The following is an 18535-nucleotide window of genomic DNA, read 5'->3' as shown; positions in this document are numbered from 1 at the left end:
GGGTCATGAAGAGGCAGGCACGACTGAAAAGAGACTGAACAAAAAGTCTTCTTTCTTAGGACAAACTATCCATGCCTTTGAACTGATCCTCATATGCCATGTTTATACATCATCATAATCATTAAGATCATACATCACTTAACAGGTTTGCAAAGCACTTTACAAAGATCACATTTGATGCTTATGCAACAAACCTGGGAGGCAGGTGCCATTTTTATCCACATTTTATAGAAGAGAAAACTGAGCTAGACAGAGGTAATGTTGACTTGCCTGGGGTTACACAGCTAGAAAGTGCTTGAAGCTGGATTTAAACTCAGGTGTTCCTGATTCCAGGTCTAGCACTCTACTCTTACAAAAGGCTGAAAAGACATGCATATATGGCTTAGGTACGTTATCAAAGTCTTTATTAGGACAATATATACATAAAAATTTTTAAGAAATATTCAAAACTTTGGGGCAGCTAGGTGGCGCAGTGGATAGAGCACCAGCCCTGGATTCAGGAGGACCTGAGTTCAAATCCAGATTCAGACACTTAATACTTACTAGCTGTGTGACCCTGGGCAAGTCACTTAACCCCAATTGCCTCTCCAAAAAAGAAGAAGAAAAAAAGAAAGTATGATAGGTTATGGGGGCAGCTAGGTGGTGCAGTGGATAAAGCACCAACCCTGGATTCAGGAGGACCTGAGTTCAAATCCGGATTCAGACACTTGACACTGACTAGCTGTGTGACCCTGGGCAAGTTACTTAACCCTCATTGCCCTGCAAAAGAAAAAAAGAAAGAAAGAAAAGTAAAAAAAGAAATATTCAAAACTTTGCCCATGTGTATAACACTTGATAAAATAGATATCTTCCAGGAAAAAGCTCTAAGTCAGGGATTTTTAAAAATTTAACAAAAATTCAAATGTAATCGGTAGGTTCATTTTAAAAACTGTAATAATAATTACACACACTAGCTTAAATGTTTTGGAAATTTGTTACATGAGTGTAATTTTATAAAGTTAATTATACCAAAATATTACATACCAGCTTCCATTCTTACATTTCCATGTCATCAAGTCTTTCACTTTTTATTTTTTCAAATGAATTATATGTATTCCTTTAATAACAATGAATTTCAAACCTATAAGCTAAAATAATCACAGTACATGATGATTTTACCAAGCCCACTGCCTTCTTGAATTTTACTTATCTCCACTTTCCAGGTCACTTCCTTTAGAGATAATATTATTCTGTTTCTAGTCACCCTACCCTTGTGTAATATATATGTGTGTGTGTGTGTGTATACACATATATATATGTGTGTGTATATACATATGTGTGTATGTATATACATATATGTGTGTATACACATATATGTGTATATATACATATGTGTGTATATATACATGTGTGTGTTACCATTTCCTCATTCTTTTTCTGCAGAAGGCTGGTTCTATATTTTCTCCTTTAGAAGCATCAGTCACTCTCAAGAAGTCTATCTTATCTCCTTCATCCAATTACATGACAATGTTCTATATCAACATAAGCTCAGCTTCCACAAAAGACCAATGTCTTTGTTGAAGAACAAATCACTTCTTCTATAACACAATCACTACCACCACACTCAAAAGATCATGGCTATGTCTCCCAAACCCCCTATCCCCACCCCAAATCGCTGGACACATTGAGCTGCAATTACCCCAAGTGTCTTTGATGGCATAGCAAACCATCTCTGAAAAAGCAGGGGATACAGAGGGAAGTTGCTATTTCCTTCATAAAGGAGATCCTGCTAAACCTAGTTAGGGAAAGCAGAGCAAATAATATCTTTACTTTCTCCAAGACCTCAGAAAAAGCACAACATGCATACTCCTCCATGTTCTCCTTGAAAAACTCATTGCCCGCCGTCTGGGTTTCAGAAATAGAAGAGAATTCAACAGCCATCTAGTCCAATGTTCACCTGGAAAGAATTCCAACTACAATACATCTGACAAACAATCCAGCCATTATTTGAAGATCTCCCATGAGGGTAAGAAGGGAGACCCACTGCCTCCTGAAACAACCCATTTGGGGATAATACTAATTGGGGTTTTTTTAAGTGTTTTCCCCCTTCTATCGAGCTAGATTGGCCTATTTGCAATTTCCATCCACTCTTCTTATTTTTGCCTTCTGGGAACAAAGAGATCAAATCTAATTAGAATAAGTCATCACCCTTTAAGGGAAAATGGTGGGTCATTTCCCCTCCAAACATATTTGAGCTTCAAACCTGGGTGGAATTTCTCCCTCTCTCTTCCCTACTATCTTCCTACTCTTTTCACCATTGGTCCATAAAAAGAAATGGGAAAAGGAAGAAAAAAACTTACCCACTGAGGACTACGATGAAGTCCATGACATTCCAGCCATTGCGGAGATATGAGCCTTTGTGGAAGATAAACCCCAGGGCCACAATTTTAATCCCAGCTTCAAAGCAAAAAATCCCAATGAAATATGGTTCTGTCTTCTCCTGCAGAGTAAAAAGCAAACATAGCAGTAATAGGAAGGGACTGCTTAGCCAATAGCATAGACAAGAGCAAGCCCTGGTTCTTTTGCCCCTATGCTATTGATGGTCTTTCCAGGGAGACCAAAGAAATGCCCATTGATGACATTCACATAGAAGATTTTGAGAGTCATTTGTGTATAGAGACTGGAAGGTAAGACATGCTATAGGGATAGAAATGCTCTATCCTTCAGATTCTTTATGAATCCAAAAGGGAAACATCCAGGAACCAGTTTCAGCAATCCTCATTCTGGCAATATGCTAAATACATAGATAGATGTGAGTAACACACAATTAAGCACTGCCTGGCAATGTATGAATGAGCTATATAGGACTGATGGGATCCTACTTGTAGCTAGGTTTTACCCCAGATTTAACATTTGTTTTTCTACCCTTCTATACATAAAGAGCAGTCCATTTTTCCAGAAAGTGGGATTAAAAGGACTGCCTGCCCATGGATCTCATTAAGGTTTTTTTTTGTTTGTTTTTTTCACATTCTTAGACTTCCTAAAGCAACTTGTTTTCTTCAAAGAGATCAATATAGTTGCAAATAAAGAGGTCTACCATGCTGTCCAGGAGCTAAATCACTTTAGAAGACTACAGATTTATGCATTTCTTATGTGAATATTCTAAAAATTGGCATATTTATATTTTAATAATCTTACTCCTCCCAACTCCACCTTACATCTCTCCTTTTTGATCTCCCCTTTCTTTTCATCCCTACTTCAAAATTCCCCCAGAAAAAGAAAGCTAGAAAACCTTCATATATCCCATCATTTCCCTGTTTCTGTCTACTCATGGACTATGTAAAATGTATTGCTGGTTTTAAGTATTAGACAATAAACCACTTCAACAGCTTTCTGGGATTGAGAATAAAAAGATCCCTATTTCTCTTCACAGGTGACTCCCATTGGGGTTGTCAGAGACTTTTCTCTCATTGAGAAAAGAAAAACTGTAGGGAGCAAGGGCAGGGTGGGGAGGGGGGAGGATAGAAATAAAGGAAAGGAGGGACAGAGAAAACCCTGTAAAACCCAAACCAAAAATGAAAGATAGAGATACACTTACCAATCTTCTGGACATAGGAGTCTTGTCATCCTCTGGAAGATGTTGCTCCAATGCCAAGACGATGCAGTTGGCAATGATTGTGGCCAGAATCATGTACTCAAATGGCGTGGAGGGGAGAAAGTTAAGGACCAAAGCCACCATGGAGAGCGAAGCAACTTCTAAGCCAGATTTGCAGATTCATGCACAGACTTTGTCAGCCCCTCAATATACATATACATGTATATATCATAGCTATCTAGGATATCCCAAAAGTCTTAATTTACTTTTAAGCTATTAAAGTTCAAAACTACACTCAGACCTTGGGGACATCCTGTATGTGTACGTTTATTTAGTCTCCCCAAAGTATAGGTGCATACATATGTGTCTTGCATGACTATATGTATATGTGTGTATATATATGCATATATACACACAGAGTGTTCCAAAAGTATATTTCATACATGTGTGTGTATATATATATATACACATAATAGATAAACATATATGTATAAATGTATATACAGGATGTCCCAAAAGCTTATGTGCTTGCATTTATATAAGTATATGGATATGCAAAGTATATACATATATGTATATACACATATACGGTGTTTCAAAAGTTTTAGTTTCAGGGGGCAACTAGGTGGCACAGTGGATAAAGCACTAGCCCCGGACTCAAGAGGACCTGAGTTCAAATCTGGACTCAGACACTTGACACTTACTAGCTGTGTGACCCTGGGCAAGTCACTTAACCCTCACTGCCCTGCCCCCCCAAAAAAGTTTTGGTTTCATTTTTAACAGCTTAAAACTTCATTAAGGGCAGTTTACATGTACACATATACATATGTATGAATGTATTTGTGTATATAGATTCATATACACATATATGTGCTCATAGGATAGTAGATTTAAAGAGAATAGGGGCCTCAAAGATCATCTAGTTCTGCTTTTCCAGATGAGGAAACTAATGCCCAGAGAACTTAAGTAACTTCCTCATTATCACGTAGGATGGAAGCAGCAGAGTCAAGATTCGTACCAGGGTCCACTGCTGTCCAATTTCACTCTTTCCACTGCACCATTCTGCCTTCAGATGTTCCTTGAAAAAGAAACTCATAACCAGCACAATGCTGAGCCCACAGCAGGTTCCTGATAGATCCTGGTTGATTTGCAGGGACTAAAAATGGGAGAGGAGGTAAGGAAAGGAATGAAATTCAGAAGGAAGAGGAAGGAAGGAATTCAGCTCCAGGGCCCCTTCCCTTAGCAACCATCTTCAATCACTAAACAAAGCAAAGATGATTGAACAGGTATACAGAGTTGGGGCTTTTTAGAACAAGTCTGTGTTCCATTATCCCCTCTGGGTAGCATACTGAAAATCACCTCCTTTTGTCAGATTCCTCCCCCCAGCCAAGGACAGAAAGGACTCACAACTCTTAGACACAGGCAACAATTCAAACAACTTGGCCGCCATTCCATCACAGCATCCAAATTTTTTAAAAAATTAAAAAGGAATGTGTCAGGTAAACTTTCTCCTTCCCTTTCACGCACCCCCACTCCCTACCCCAACTCATATGACAAGTGGTATAGAGCTGCCTCCTGAATCGATCCAAGAAACAGATCACTCAGCTGATGCCAGGACAACGGAGTCAGTGCCTCCACGAATTAACAAAATATAAATGAATGGGTAATGAAGTTAAGCTTTATCGTGCTTCACTTTTTCCCCCTTAAAGATGAAGACAGGTGAGGGGGCTCCCTGTGTCTTTCCTGAAAAACAAGGTTATGACTCAGGTGCCAACAATCTGATTCTTGCAGAATATTTTTGCCAAGAGCTCAGGGGGAGGCAGTAGGGGGCATATTAAACAGAGGAAAAGAGGAAAGCACACGTTCCCTGAGCCAAGTCATTTTGTACATTTGATTTTCTATCGGAACCATTGTTATGACAAACAGGAGCTAATAGTTGCGGCTGGTCTTGAAGAACAGCCCTGAGCACTGGTTTGACTCTGAAATCCAGGAAAGAGGCAGCAGCTGCTGGCTAGACAAGAGGGAAGGGGGAAAGGATTGGTCTTCATCTCCTCCCCCACCAGGAGCTTCTCCACTCGGGTACCATGGTATCTACCTCCAGCTCCTTTAATTCTCCCCAACATTTTGAATCTAGGTAGAAATCAGCCTAAAATATACAACAAGGAGACAGAAGTCATAAAATGCAGCTTGTGGGGAGAGAGAGGGAGCGTAACCCTATGGTCATAGTGTTATATGCATACATACATATGTGTATATTTTTGGCTAAGAGTTTAAGTGTAAATTGTGGCAGTGACTGCTTCTGCTGCTGCTGCTGTTGCTGCTTTAGGTCAACAGCTAGCTTCTACCTTCCTCCATCCCACTGGCTCCTTTCCCAGGTACTAGTGGAGATTTCCCAAAGCACAAGATCCAATAGTTAATTCACTCACTACAGCACTTGGGCTATATCATTGAATCTGAGGGTTTCGGTGCCCTCCAAAAGACTTCCAATCTATTTTCCTGCTTCTGCACTATACTGTGCTTAAATTCTTCCACAGAGAAGGGAACCTGCTTCTGACCCTAAGGAACATCCATCTGACAGCACTCCTAGTCACTCCTTCCTTTTCTCTGAATGGGCATACTGTCGTGGATAGAAATAAAGGGCTAGGGATACAGGCGGAAGATATACCACTCCTAATAATTCTGACCCCCTCCCCCACATCTGGTACCCAATGGCTCATTCCCTCCAATCTAGCCCTCCTAGAGACCTGTGATTTGAGCTCCTCTACACTTTATTGGTTTCAGTTTAAGACCCTGACCTAAAAACAAAAAAGAACTTGCCAGTAATTTCCCATGGCATCCATGTTGGACCTAGATGCCTTCTAGAGAGGACTGAGGCTGAGACATGGATCAGTGTTGTTTACAAGATTCCCTTACAAAAATGAAACCAGGTTGCTGAATAAGCTGGGGTGACCTAGGTCTGGATCAGGCACCAAGGGATGAAAAACAAACTTGGTTATATTTGGTCCTCATCTCCTAGAGCAGGTAGATGTTAATATAGCATAGTATAGTATAGTATAGTTGGCTCTTAATAAATGTATGTTTAATTGAATCTTTAACACTGGGCTTGAGGTCAGAAGCCCAGTTCTGCCACTCATTATCTGTGTGATCTAGAACAAGCCATTTCACTGCTCTGAGTCTCAGTTTCCTCATCTGTAAAATCAGGGGAATGGATGATCCCTAATATGCCTTCAGTAAACCAATTCTGTTATGGGAGGAGTGATCACCAGATCATCATATATCATTTATTATATGAGGGAACCCCAAAAGTATACAGGGGAAGAAAGGGAGTGGAAGCCAATATTCATAGACAGTGCCATCTGTTAAAGGAATAAGGGAGGGAGGAGGGTGACTGTAGCAACTGGTCTAAGTACCAGTCTTAGGACTAGGACTACAGGCAGCTTGGAGGACATCGGAAGTATACCGGAGTCACTTGAGCTAAATGTATTCATTCTCTCTTCTCCCTTTCTTCTTTCCCCTTTCTTTTCTCTCTGGTCAGCCTTTTCCCATTGCTTGTCCCTAGAACCTAGCCAGAAGACCAGGACAAACGAATGGTAAAGATGTCAAACCAGTCTGGGAGCCAGCTCATGCTTTGCCACAAGGGCTGAGATAGTAAGACAGATCTGTTTCTAGTTTGTCAGTTAAGCCAAAACCCTCCCTGGCTCTCACTGGCCTGGTTAAAGACAAAGCTTCTATTTGGGTGGGGCTGGTCTTCCTCCCTCCCTCCCCCCCCCCCCCACCTTGAAAAGCTGCAAGCAATTATAGGCAGGCTCCAAAGTAAATGCTGCCCCGGTGCTGATGCTGCAGGCAAGGCAGATTCCCTAGGCAGCAGATTCATTTGCTTAAATGGTAATTGCAAGACGGCCTGGCAGCATGGTTGGATACAGAGCCCTCGCCAACTCCTGGCTCTGGTTACATCTTGCCATAGCTCCCTGACTGCTCCACCAGCATCTTGCTCCTGCTCCCCTAGTCTCCCAGCCAAACAATTAGGGTAGATTGCTCCCTACTCAGATCTTTAAACTTGATTAGCCCAAAATGTTAAAAAACCCAGGTGAAAGTTCCAAAGACAGAATTAGAGATTGGCTCAGAGACAAAGAGAGTTCTGCTGGGTAACCTGGACAGGGCCCATGGAGGCACAGAAAACTGAACCTGGAACCCCAGGTGCTGAAGCATCAGACTTTCTATGAGTGGGCCAGGTGCCATGGGGCAGAAAGAGCCAATTTTCTGGTCTGTGTCCTGCTAACTGGATACTGTCCATAGACCAGTAGGTTCTAGGTGCAATTTCAGTGGTTCTAAGAAGTTCTGAGAACCCTAAAATATCCTCCCCATCCCATTTCTTCCAAATGATCCATTTGACTTAAGGTTTTGATCCCCACATAAAATGTACATACACTGGGGAGAGAGACCACCAATGTAAGTTATATCTGTTATCATCCCTATCCCTGATTGAAAGACCAGAGTACAGGTTTTGAAAGGAGGAAGGTAGACCACTTAAGCAGAATATCTGGAGGGGAGAAAAGGAGCAAAATAAAGGCGGCTGCTGGAACTGGAGCGGGGCAGGGTGGGAGGAACACAATTTTAGTAAGACCCAGTTCCTTCATCTCTCTCTTCCACCTTCCCTTCCCTAGAATCCCATCTTCAATCAGTCAATGGATGTATATTTACTAATCATCTACTATGTGCCAGTCACTACAGCAGGTATTGAAGGCACAAAGACAAAAAAAGAAAAAGAAACAATCTCTGTCCTCATAGAGCTTATATTTTGTCAGCGGTCACAAAGAGCAAAATGAGGGTACCACCTCCACAATACAACTCCAAGGACATCTCGGCATTGATCCTGGACAGTGCTGGGGTTCCCAGATGGCTTCTAGCAGATCAGGGCTTCAATCAATCAGGGCCTCTTTCCCTTTCCTTCCATCAGAAATAGCTCAAGTCCAGGTCTCTTCACCTCATGGGTGCCCAAAGGAAACATTTGCTAGACAAGGAAGCAACATCAGGGAAACCCCATCTCATATCCATCTTTTCCCTGAAAAATGGATGGCTTGTATCTTATGTATCCAAATGAGACAACACTCAAAGACTGAGATGTTCCAAGTTGTACAGACCATGGACCAGTTACAATTAAAATGACAATCCTGAAACAGATAGAAGTCCACAGAGAGGGCACCTCTTTCCCTTGTTCTCCCTTTATCCTTGCTAGGTGCCTAATTATATCAACTTTCCTGGCAGTTACCCCAAATGCCCCATTACTCCTGTCTCCTTCTGAGACTGGTAATGAGGACCTGTGTCACTCAGACTCTCCCATTCCCGTCTAGCAGATTCAAGAGAATCATTAGGGAAATGATAAAAATAGGATCACTTATTGATTTCTCTTTTACCCAATGCTCTTTCCCTTGAATAGTTGACTTGTTTCCTTGGCAACACAGCTCATTTGAGCCCATACACCTGCCATTGTTCATTTCCTATTCAGAGTATAGAGCCCATGGAAGGGGAGAAGGTCCATCTACAATCCAGCTGGTTGTCATCAGCACCCCCTCTATCCTCCCTAACCCCCCACCCCTCCCCAGGGCCTACACCTGACCAGCAAAGCTCTCTCCCAAACAGCTTCTCAGGTAAGAGGGTTTCATAACGGAAACCAGGAGGGGCTTAGCCAGATCTTAAAGCCACTACAACAGGCCCCAAATGAAAAAGAAATCAATCTTCAGAGCTGCGATGGTGCCTTGGGACCACTTCTCCGATCTCTGTTCTCGTCAGAGAGTCAAATCACATTATAGCACTAAAAAGATTGGACTCTCCTAGAGAAGTGAGGGGCTCTGGGGTAGGCAGAGACAGACATGAGAAACACTCAGCTCTTTCTGCACTATTAGTCTAATAGCTACAGGGTTTTGTGGGCAAACAGACAGTCATCAATCACCTAGGCTCTGCCTACATGCCTGAAAAGGACTTGAAAGTTAAGCTAGGAACCTCCTAGTCCCACTTCTGTAAATTCTGCCATTGATTTAGAAAAGTCTCTGATTGGTCGTCTGGAATGACCTCCCTTACTTTAGCACTTTCTCCTCAAGCTGTCTTCCAGCTCCATCTTGTAACACCTTAAGGTGTTTTATCTCCTTTGTGGATCTCTATCCTCTCTACTCATTCACCTATAAGTATATACAGGCTGCTTTTGGGACATAGGTTATAAAATCACAGTAGGTTAAGGGACTGGGGATCCTCTGTAATTCCAATCCAATCCACACTGCTCTAAGCAGATATTTTATTTACATTTTATATTTATATTTTATTCTGTGGTAAAAATTATTTGTGGTAAAGATTAATATTCCCGTTTTTAGCTAACTCATTTGGGAAGGGCCACACCCAGCCCACCCCAAAGTTACCTATGCTACTGAGCTCAGAAAAGCAGCTTTTGAAGGACCTCCCCTTTTGGGGGAGGAGAGATTGAACGCCCCCTGAAGGGAGGCAGGCTGATTCCAGAACACTAGGCATCTTCCGGACATAGTCCTTTCCTTCTTGACTGCTGTTCTGGAAGTGCGTGTTCGTGCTCTGTCTTGGGCAACTGCTGTTCTGGCGAGCAACTGCAGACTGTCCCGGGGGTTGGTGAGTTAATTACAGAAAACCCTAAATTCCTTTGAACTAGCTTAATTGGGAACCATCTGGGCAGTAAATAGGTTAAGCTTAGAGTTAAGAATATCTATCTGTATTTCTATTTTCCTATTTTCTTATCTTTGATTTTTATTAGTTTCACCTTTGTTGTTTAATTAGTTCCCAAGTAATAAAATCTGATCCTTTTGTGAACTAAAGCTTAGAGGCTCCTTTCTTATTGGCCTGGGCAAAATATCTAAAAAGGGCAGTTCAGAGGGGAGGGTTAAATCTAAAAGGTCCCTCATATTTCCAGGACCCCAATATTAAGGTGAGTCACCCAAATAATGCTCCGTATATCGAATTTTGGCCCTCACAATTCTGAACTTAAGAAGTAAGACAAGCATTTCCATAATATAGTAGAATAAAAAATAATTGCATATGAAACTGAAAATTTATTATTACAACTTGCTATCCCTTTCAAAAATATAATAAAGTTATCATGTAACCTTTTTTTTCTTCCATGCCCTTGCCCTAGAGATGCCTACCATACACACACAAACATATGTTAAACCATCCTATACCTACTTTTATTTCTCAGTTCTTTCTCTGGATGCAGATCATGTCTTCCTTCATAGGTCCTTTGTACTTAATTGGGGTATTTATAATAGTCAAAATTACTTAGTCATTCAAAGTTGTAATAAACAATGTTACTGTTACTCTATACAACCTTCTCTTGATTCTGCTCATCTTGCTCTTCATTATTTCATTCAAGTCTATCCATGTTTTTCTAAGATCATCAAGTTCATCATTACTTATAGCACCGTAGTATTCCATCATGATCATATGCCAAAACTTATTCCGCTATTCCCCAATTGATGGGCATCCCCACAATTTCCAGTTCTTTGCCACCACAAAGAGAACTACTATGAATATTTAAGAACATATAGGTTGGTTCTTTTCCTTAATCATCTTGGGAAATAGACCTAGTATTGCTATTGAGTGAATGGGTATAGGCGGTTTAATAACTCTTGCTCCCCAATGTGGTTGGATTAGTTCACAGTTCTACCAAGTGTATTAGTGTCCTAATTTTTCCACATCCCCTCTAACATTTGTTACTTTCCCCTTCAATCATTTTTGCCAATCTGATTAATGTAAAATGATAATTCATTTGGAAGAACAGAAGGTCAGGAATATAAAAGGTACTAATAAAAAAATATAAAGGAAGTTTAACAGTACCAGATCTTAAACTATATTATAAGGCACTAATTATCAAATCTATCTTGTACTAGAAATAGGTAGATCAGTGGCACGGAGTAGACATTTAATTTATAGCTACAAATTACTATAGTAACCTTGTCCTTGACAAGTGTAAAAACTTAAATTTGGGGAATAAGAATTCACTATTTGGTAAAAAGTGTTTGGAAAGCTGACAGAAATTGGGCATAGACCAATATCTTACACTATTTTCTAATATAAGGTCAAAATGAATAAATGACCTAGATATAAAGAAAAATGTTACAAGAAAATTTGAAGAACAGGAAACTTATTACTTATCAGACTTATGGATGGACTAACAATTTATGATTAAATGATAGAGAACAGTTGTGTATAAAATGGATCATTTAAATTACATTAAAGTTTTTGTACAGATAAAACAAATGTAGCCAAAATCAGAAGGAAAGCAGAAAATTGGAGGGGGGATTTTAAAGACAGTTTATCAGATAAAGATCTCATATCTAAAATATGTAAAGAACTTTGTCAAATTTATAAGACTATGAGTCATTCCCCAACTGATAAATGGTCAAAGGATATGAACAGGCAGTTTATGATGAAGAAATCAAAACAATTTATAGTCAGATATTTTAAATAACAATGACAAAGTGATAATAATAACAATCCAAACTTTTGTTTGTGTTACAGAGAAATCTACAGCAGTGAGAATATTCCTTACGCCCTTGAATATAATAAACTCAATGTAGAGCCTTAGTTAAAAAAAGATACCACAGTTTTATTTTTATTATTATTATACAGGGCTCTACAATTTTAAAGAACTTCATATTATTTCATTTGATCCTTATAAAAATCCCCTGAGTGGCAGGAATTATTATTCCCCCTTTCCTTTTATTAGCAGATAAGGTAGCTGATTGACTTACTGGATGGAGAACCCTATCTAGGACACTTAATTTTAGTGGGACCCTTGGAAAATCACTTAACACCTCCCAGTCTCAGTTTTCCTCATTTGTAAAATGGAGATAATAAAAACATCTTCTGCACTGAATCAAATGAGACAATATATGTCAAGTGCTTGGAAAATCTAAAGCACTATGTAAATACTAAGTATTATTATTAATGTTATTAGGAAACAGTCTCAGAAGGTCATTATCAGGATCACAGATCACAGATCAGGCAAGAACTTTCAAGGCCCAAAATTCCAAACCATAATTGAACCAGAATCTCCTTTACAGTATCCCCAAGTGGTTATACAGCCACTATCTGACTGCTCCCTAATAATGCTAGGAACTCAGTACTGAATAAGGCAGACCATTCCTCTTTTGGCCATCTCCAGTCACTAATAGATATGCCTTATGTGGAATGAAATGGGAAATCCCCATCCATTGTTCCTAATTTTGCCTTTGAAGCCAAGCTAAACAAGAACATTCTTCCCACATGACAGCCCTCCAAATACCTATATAAATATCCTGTCCCTCGGTCAGTCAACAAACATTTATTAAGTACCTATTATGTGCCAGGTAGAAGACAGCAAGGTGTCACAGTGGATAGCATGTCAGGCCTTGAGTCAAGGAGACCTGATTTTAAATCTGGCTTCAGACATGTGATCCTGGGCAAGTCACTTAACCCTGTTTGCCTCAATTACCTCATCTGTAAAATGAGCTGGAGAAGGAAACAGCAAAGCACTCCAGTATCTCTGCCAAGAAAATCCCAAATGAGTCACAAAGAGTCAAACGCTACTGAAACAATTGCCAGGCACTGGACTAAGCACTGGGGAATTTTTTAAAAATGCAAATGATCCCATAATCTGACAGGGGAGGCGAGCCAACAACCATGTATTTGATTCTGGAGGTCTAAGAGAATCCCTTGAGCTAGTAGTGAGATGACATGGTCAGACCTGCACTTTAGGAGGATCATTTGACAGCCAGCTGACTGGAGGATGGACCAGATCTGGCAGAGGCTTGAGGAAGGGAGACTCACTAGCAGGCTATCTCAACAGTCCAAGCATGAGGTGATGGGGACCTGTACCAGAGGGGTGGCAATGTCAGAGGAGAGAAGGGGGTGTGTATATGAGAGATGTTATTAGAGTAGATTCCGTGGGGCTTGGCAACAGATTGAATATGGGATTGGTAAGAGAGAATGAGCGCAGGGCAGCTAGGTGGCACAGTGGATAGAGCACTGGTCCTGGAGTCAGGAGGACCTGAGTTCAAATCCGGCCTCAGATACTTAACATTTACTAGCTGTGTGACCCTGGGCAAGTCACTTAACCCCAATTGCCTCACCCAAAAAGAGAGAGAGAGAGAGAGAGAGAGAGAGAGAGAGAGAGAGAGAGAGAGAGAATGAGTGACTGAAGAAGAGAACAAGCAACTCCTGCTACATCTGTTCTCTTCTGTAGGCTAAAACATTACCATATCTGTTAGCTGATGCCTGTATTGCACCACATCCTGGTGGCATTCTGGTTTATCACTATCTTTCCTAAGATGTAGTACTTGGACCTGAATACAACAGCATGCCAGATATTGCCAATTTGTTGCTGTTATTCAGTTTTTTCAGTCATGTTAGTCTCTTTGTGACCCCATTTGGGGTTTTCGTGGCAAAGATACTGAAGTGGTTTGCCATTTCCTTCTCTGGCTCATTTGACAGATGAAGAAACTGAGGCAAACAGGTAGTAAATATCTGAGGCCAGATTTGAACTCACAAAAATAAATCATCCTGGGGGCAGCTAGGTTACGCAGTGGATAAAGCACTGGCCCTGAATTCAGGAGGACCTGAGTTCAAATTTTGTCACAGACACTTGACACATACTAGCTGTGTGACCCTGGGAAAGTCACTTAACCCTCATTGCCCCCCCAAAAAAACCAACAAAACAAAGCAAAAAAAACCACAAAAATAAGTCATCCTGACTCCAGACCTGTCACTCTATCCATTGAGCCACCTAGCTATCTAGTGGCCAATGTAGGGAAGGGTATAATAGTACTATTACCTCCCCAGCTCTGAACATTATGCTTGCTTCTAGTGATATGATACAACTATAAAGCTACCTTATTTTTTTTGGTTGACATGTCACACTGTTGACTCATATTAAGCTAATGATTGACTAAAACACACAGGCCTTTTTCATACCAACCACTATCTAGCCATGCCTGAAATCTATGAAAGCACTTCTCTAGCTATAATGTATAAACAAACGTCAAGTATTATTACTATTATAATTATTGTTATTATCTCGATAATAGAAGAGGGTTCAAGTTGCTGGTGCTCCTTAGAGACTGAAGGAAATACCTAGAAAGGAACAATTTTGCTGAGGTGACTGGCCATGGCTCTAGAGACTATCGATGAAGACACCTTAATATGGGCTATTTTTTTTTCAAAGCTGGTTGTGCTGGTAGATGCCTGTGGCCTCTGCTTCCAGGAAGGGCTGAGGCTGATGGATTGCTTGAATTCAGTATTTCTGAGCTGCAGGAGGGCTTAAGGAAGTCCCGTGTCTGTAACAAGTCTAATACCAATATAGGGAGCCCTTGAGAGCAAAGGACTATGAGGGTGCCTAAGGAGGAGTAGATTGGCCCAAGTTGGAAAAAACAGAGGTTAAAGCTTCTATACCAATAAAAGGATCAAGCCCATGAGTGGCCACTACACTTCCAGACTTGGTGATATAGGAAGACTCAGTCTCAAAAAAAAAATCGTATGTATGTACATATGTATGTATGTAAAAATCAAGTAAAAAATCTATAGTATCAAATATATATGTGTGTGTATGTGTATTGTGTATATATATATACACACATATATAGTGTGTATATATACATACATATATATTATCAAGTATAAAAAAAAATAAAAATAGATATTTGGCCCAAAGCTTATTGGGAAAGCAGAAAATGTGGAAAACATGTTCAAACACCAAGCCCAAGAAGAGGATTTATGATCCTGATGCCACTGATGTAATCTCCCCCATGTGATCAGAGAGAACATTAATCACACCCAAGGCCAGGACTGAGGACAGCAGAAGCCTGAGCCCACATAGAATCCAGGCACCAGCCCCATGATGGAAAAGCAGTGAGATCATCATGGTGAGATCACATCCACCCGTCTCTCCCAAGCCAATGTCAAAAGATGTAGCTGGTCTGGAGGACAAAACAGATTCAGAGGATAACAGCAGGGCCAAAAACCCAGACAGGGTCATGCCCATCATTTCAATGGAATATCTTTGATCCTGATCCAAGGGTCTGAGGAAGACAGGGATATATTAATTTCCTCATATTTCCCCTCCTTGACTCCTAGTCATTGTAGAACCTTGTACTTTCAGGTTCCAGACAGCCAGAACCTCATCTATCCTTCCTATCAAAGAACTAAAATAGAAATTTTGTTCCATGGTGCATTTCTAAGAGGCTTTAAGCCAACTCTGGAAGTAGCTTCTCACACCTGGAAGAGACTCTACACTTTGCTTCCAGCCCTTGGGCTTCACAAAATTATGCAGTGAAGTAGTTGCTGGGGGATAAATAAAGGAAGAAGAAAGGCTTTCAGGTGGACCATCTTGAAAATCTCCAGGAGATGCTGCTAGTTCTTCCTTCCCCTGTGAGTGGGCTCATTTTCATAGGGTAAGCCTGAGCAGGTAAAGACTACTAATTTATCATGGGAAGATAGTTCCATCTCTGTGTGTGCCTTCACACATACCCTGAGACCTTCTCTTCATATTCTATCACCACTGACCTGATAACATAAGTCTGCTGAGAGAATTTGAAGAAAAGAATCAATAAAATACACTCCCTTTCTTGATGTCTCAGAGAGCTCCAATATGGAGCCCTCCACTCTTCTGAAGCCATATTCAAATCTCCTAAATTTCCAGGTTCTCTCTTGTGCTGTCTCCTAAACTCCAATGTCTCTCTTGGTCACTCATTGCTTTTGAGGTCTCAACCTTGGTCTTTACTAAACATTTGTTGAATTGCATGGAAGAAACAAAGGTGAGGAGGGAGAATGGGAGAGGGGTTAGTGGTAGAATCTTAGATTGTCTACAGTGTGTCAATTCCAAAAACATACTACCTTCCTTTGCACCTACACACACACACACACACACACTACCAATTCACAACTCTGATTGGCATATTTGGAAATACACACAATATATCAGGAAGAACATACTGTTAATAAGCAGACAAATGCTTTGGAAGGCTATGCAGCCTTCATATGCTCCCACTTCTTTACCTAGGCAGTTGACTTCTTGCAGTCTTTCTCACCATACAACCTCCTCTTATTTTTTTCAGATTGAAAAACCAAACCTCTTTTCTTTTTTTAAAACAAAACAAAACAAAAAAACCCTGCATCATGTGATTCTCCTGCTTAACATCAGTTTTTTAACTTTGGTTTCCATGGTAGTGGGATGCAACCTGCCATCACCATGACAACAACTGCCTCTGTTCAAATTCACCATCTGACAGGCAGCTCTGCCTGCCTCTCCCTCTCTCTTTCTCTCTTTCTTTCTCCCTCTCTCTCCCTGTCTCTCCTTCTCTCTCCCTCTCTCTCCCTCTCTCTCCCTCTCTCTCCCTCTCTCTCCCTCTCTCTCCCTCTCTCTCCCTCTCTCTCCCTCTCTCTCCCTCTCTCTCCCTCTCTCTCCCTCTCTCTCTCTCTCTCCTCTCACTGTCAAGAAGATAGAGCTACCATTACACCTACTCACAGAAAAAAAAAAAACTTAAAACCTAATGAATGAAAGACAAAGACCTTATGCTGAGAACATAACAAAGAGGCATCTAACCCCAGCAAGGCGTTCCACCAGCTGGCATAGCTCTATTGCTACCTCATGGAGGTCAATGGACTCAGTTACTTAAATGAAAAGGCCTCCAGCATTAGCCTTTCAGCATCAGCTGTGGAACCCACATAAAACTTTTCATTGTGCCTATATTGAATAACTCCCACCCGGTTCTCCCCTAGGTGACATTGCTGGGAAGAATTCCTGTTGGAGCTGCTGCTGCTGTTCCCCAATGTCTGGGTCAGTTTCAGAACCTCCTGATTCCCAAGTTCCATTCTCTAAGAAACAAAGACGATAACAAGGGAGTGTGGGGAACAAGAAATTAGACAGAATGCCTTTCTCTCTCTCTTCTCTCCTCTCTCCTGTTGCTTGTGCACCTTTCAATTACATTCAGTTGGATACGTCTTAACAAATGCACTTGTTATGTGTCTGACTCAATTCTGGACTCAAATGCTGTCACAATTTTGGTGATGAAGGAGACAAATGATTGAGTGCTACAGAGAAGAAAAGGAGAACATCAAAAGCCTCTGGAAGGAAACAAAACAGTGGAGAGAAAATTACCTGTTTCAGAAACCAGATTGATTTGTGTTTTCGATGATACTTTAGAGAATTTGTGCACATTAAGAGATTTCTTCTGGCAAACTGCATATAAGGAGTTACTACAGTGGGTACCAGTCAACAAGACCAAAGATGAATGCCATGCCCAAAGATTATATAGTACCAGTCCCTAGAGAGCCTTCGGCTTCTCTATACATATGTATGTCTATGTTAATGCCAAGCAGAGTGTCTTGCTTATGATAGGAGCTCAGTATATTGTGACCAAATGGAATTCAGTTGGGGGGGGGGGGCTTTTTTATTTAAAAAGCTTTCCTCAAAAGAGTTCATAGATCATACATAGGCATAAAGTTGCATAAGTTAAAACTACTTGCTAAGGTTTCCTGGCATTCAGAGCTGCCTAGTGGGTCTGGAAGCCATGTTATAGGAGCAATGGCAAGGAATTGAGGATACTTGGCCTGTAGAAGTGAAGACTCAGGGGCACATTTTAAGCACTATCTTGTGGAAGAGTGGTCTAAATTTATTCTTTGGAATGATGCCATCTGGGGGACAGCTAGGTGGTGCAGTGGATAGAGCACCATGCCTGGAGTCAGGAAGATTCATCTTCTTGAGTTCAAATCTGGCCTCAGGCACTTACTAGCTATGTGACCCTGGGCAAGTCATTTAGACCTTTCTCCCTCAGTTTCCTCACCTGTAAAATGAACTGGAGAAGGAAATGTCAAACCACTCCAGCATCTTTGCCAAGAAAACCGCAAAATGGGTCACAAAGAGTCAGACACAACTGAAACAACTGAACAAGGCAAAAGACCACATCTCAA

At 40.9% G+C, this 18535-nt stretch overlaps 1 protein-coding gene across 1 annotated transcript in view; it reads right to left on the bottom strand.

Moving 5' to 3' along the window:
• CACNA1E (calcium voltage-gated channel subunit alpha1 E) overlaps positions 1-18535 on the bottom strand; it is a 649518-nt gene that overhangs the window by 382620 nt on the left and 248363 nt on the right. The window contains 2 exon segments of the mRNA XM_043963674.1: positions 2340-2479; positions 3578-3683. Coding sequence (XP_043819609.1) covers positions 2340-2479; positions 3578-3683 — 246 coding nt within the window.

The sequence above is a fragment of the Dromiciops gliroides genome, chromosome 4 (assembly GCF_019393635.1).
Source record: "Dromiciops gliroides isolate mDroGli1 chromosome 4, mDroGli1.pri, whole genome shotgun sequence".
In the NCBI taxonomy this organism is placed as follows: Eukaryota; Metazoa; Chordata; class Mammalia; order Microbiotheria; family Microbiotheriidae; genus Dromiciops; species Dromiciops gliroides.
The sequence above is the reverse complement of the archived record's forward strand: the minus strand, read 5'-3'. Positions and strand labels throughout refer to the sequence as shown.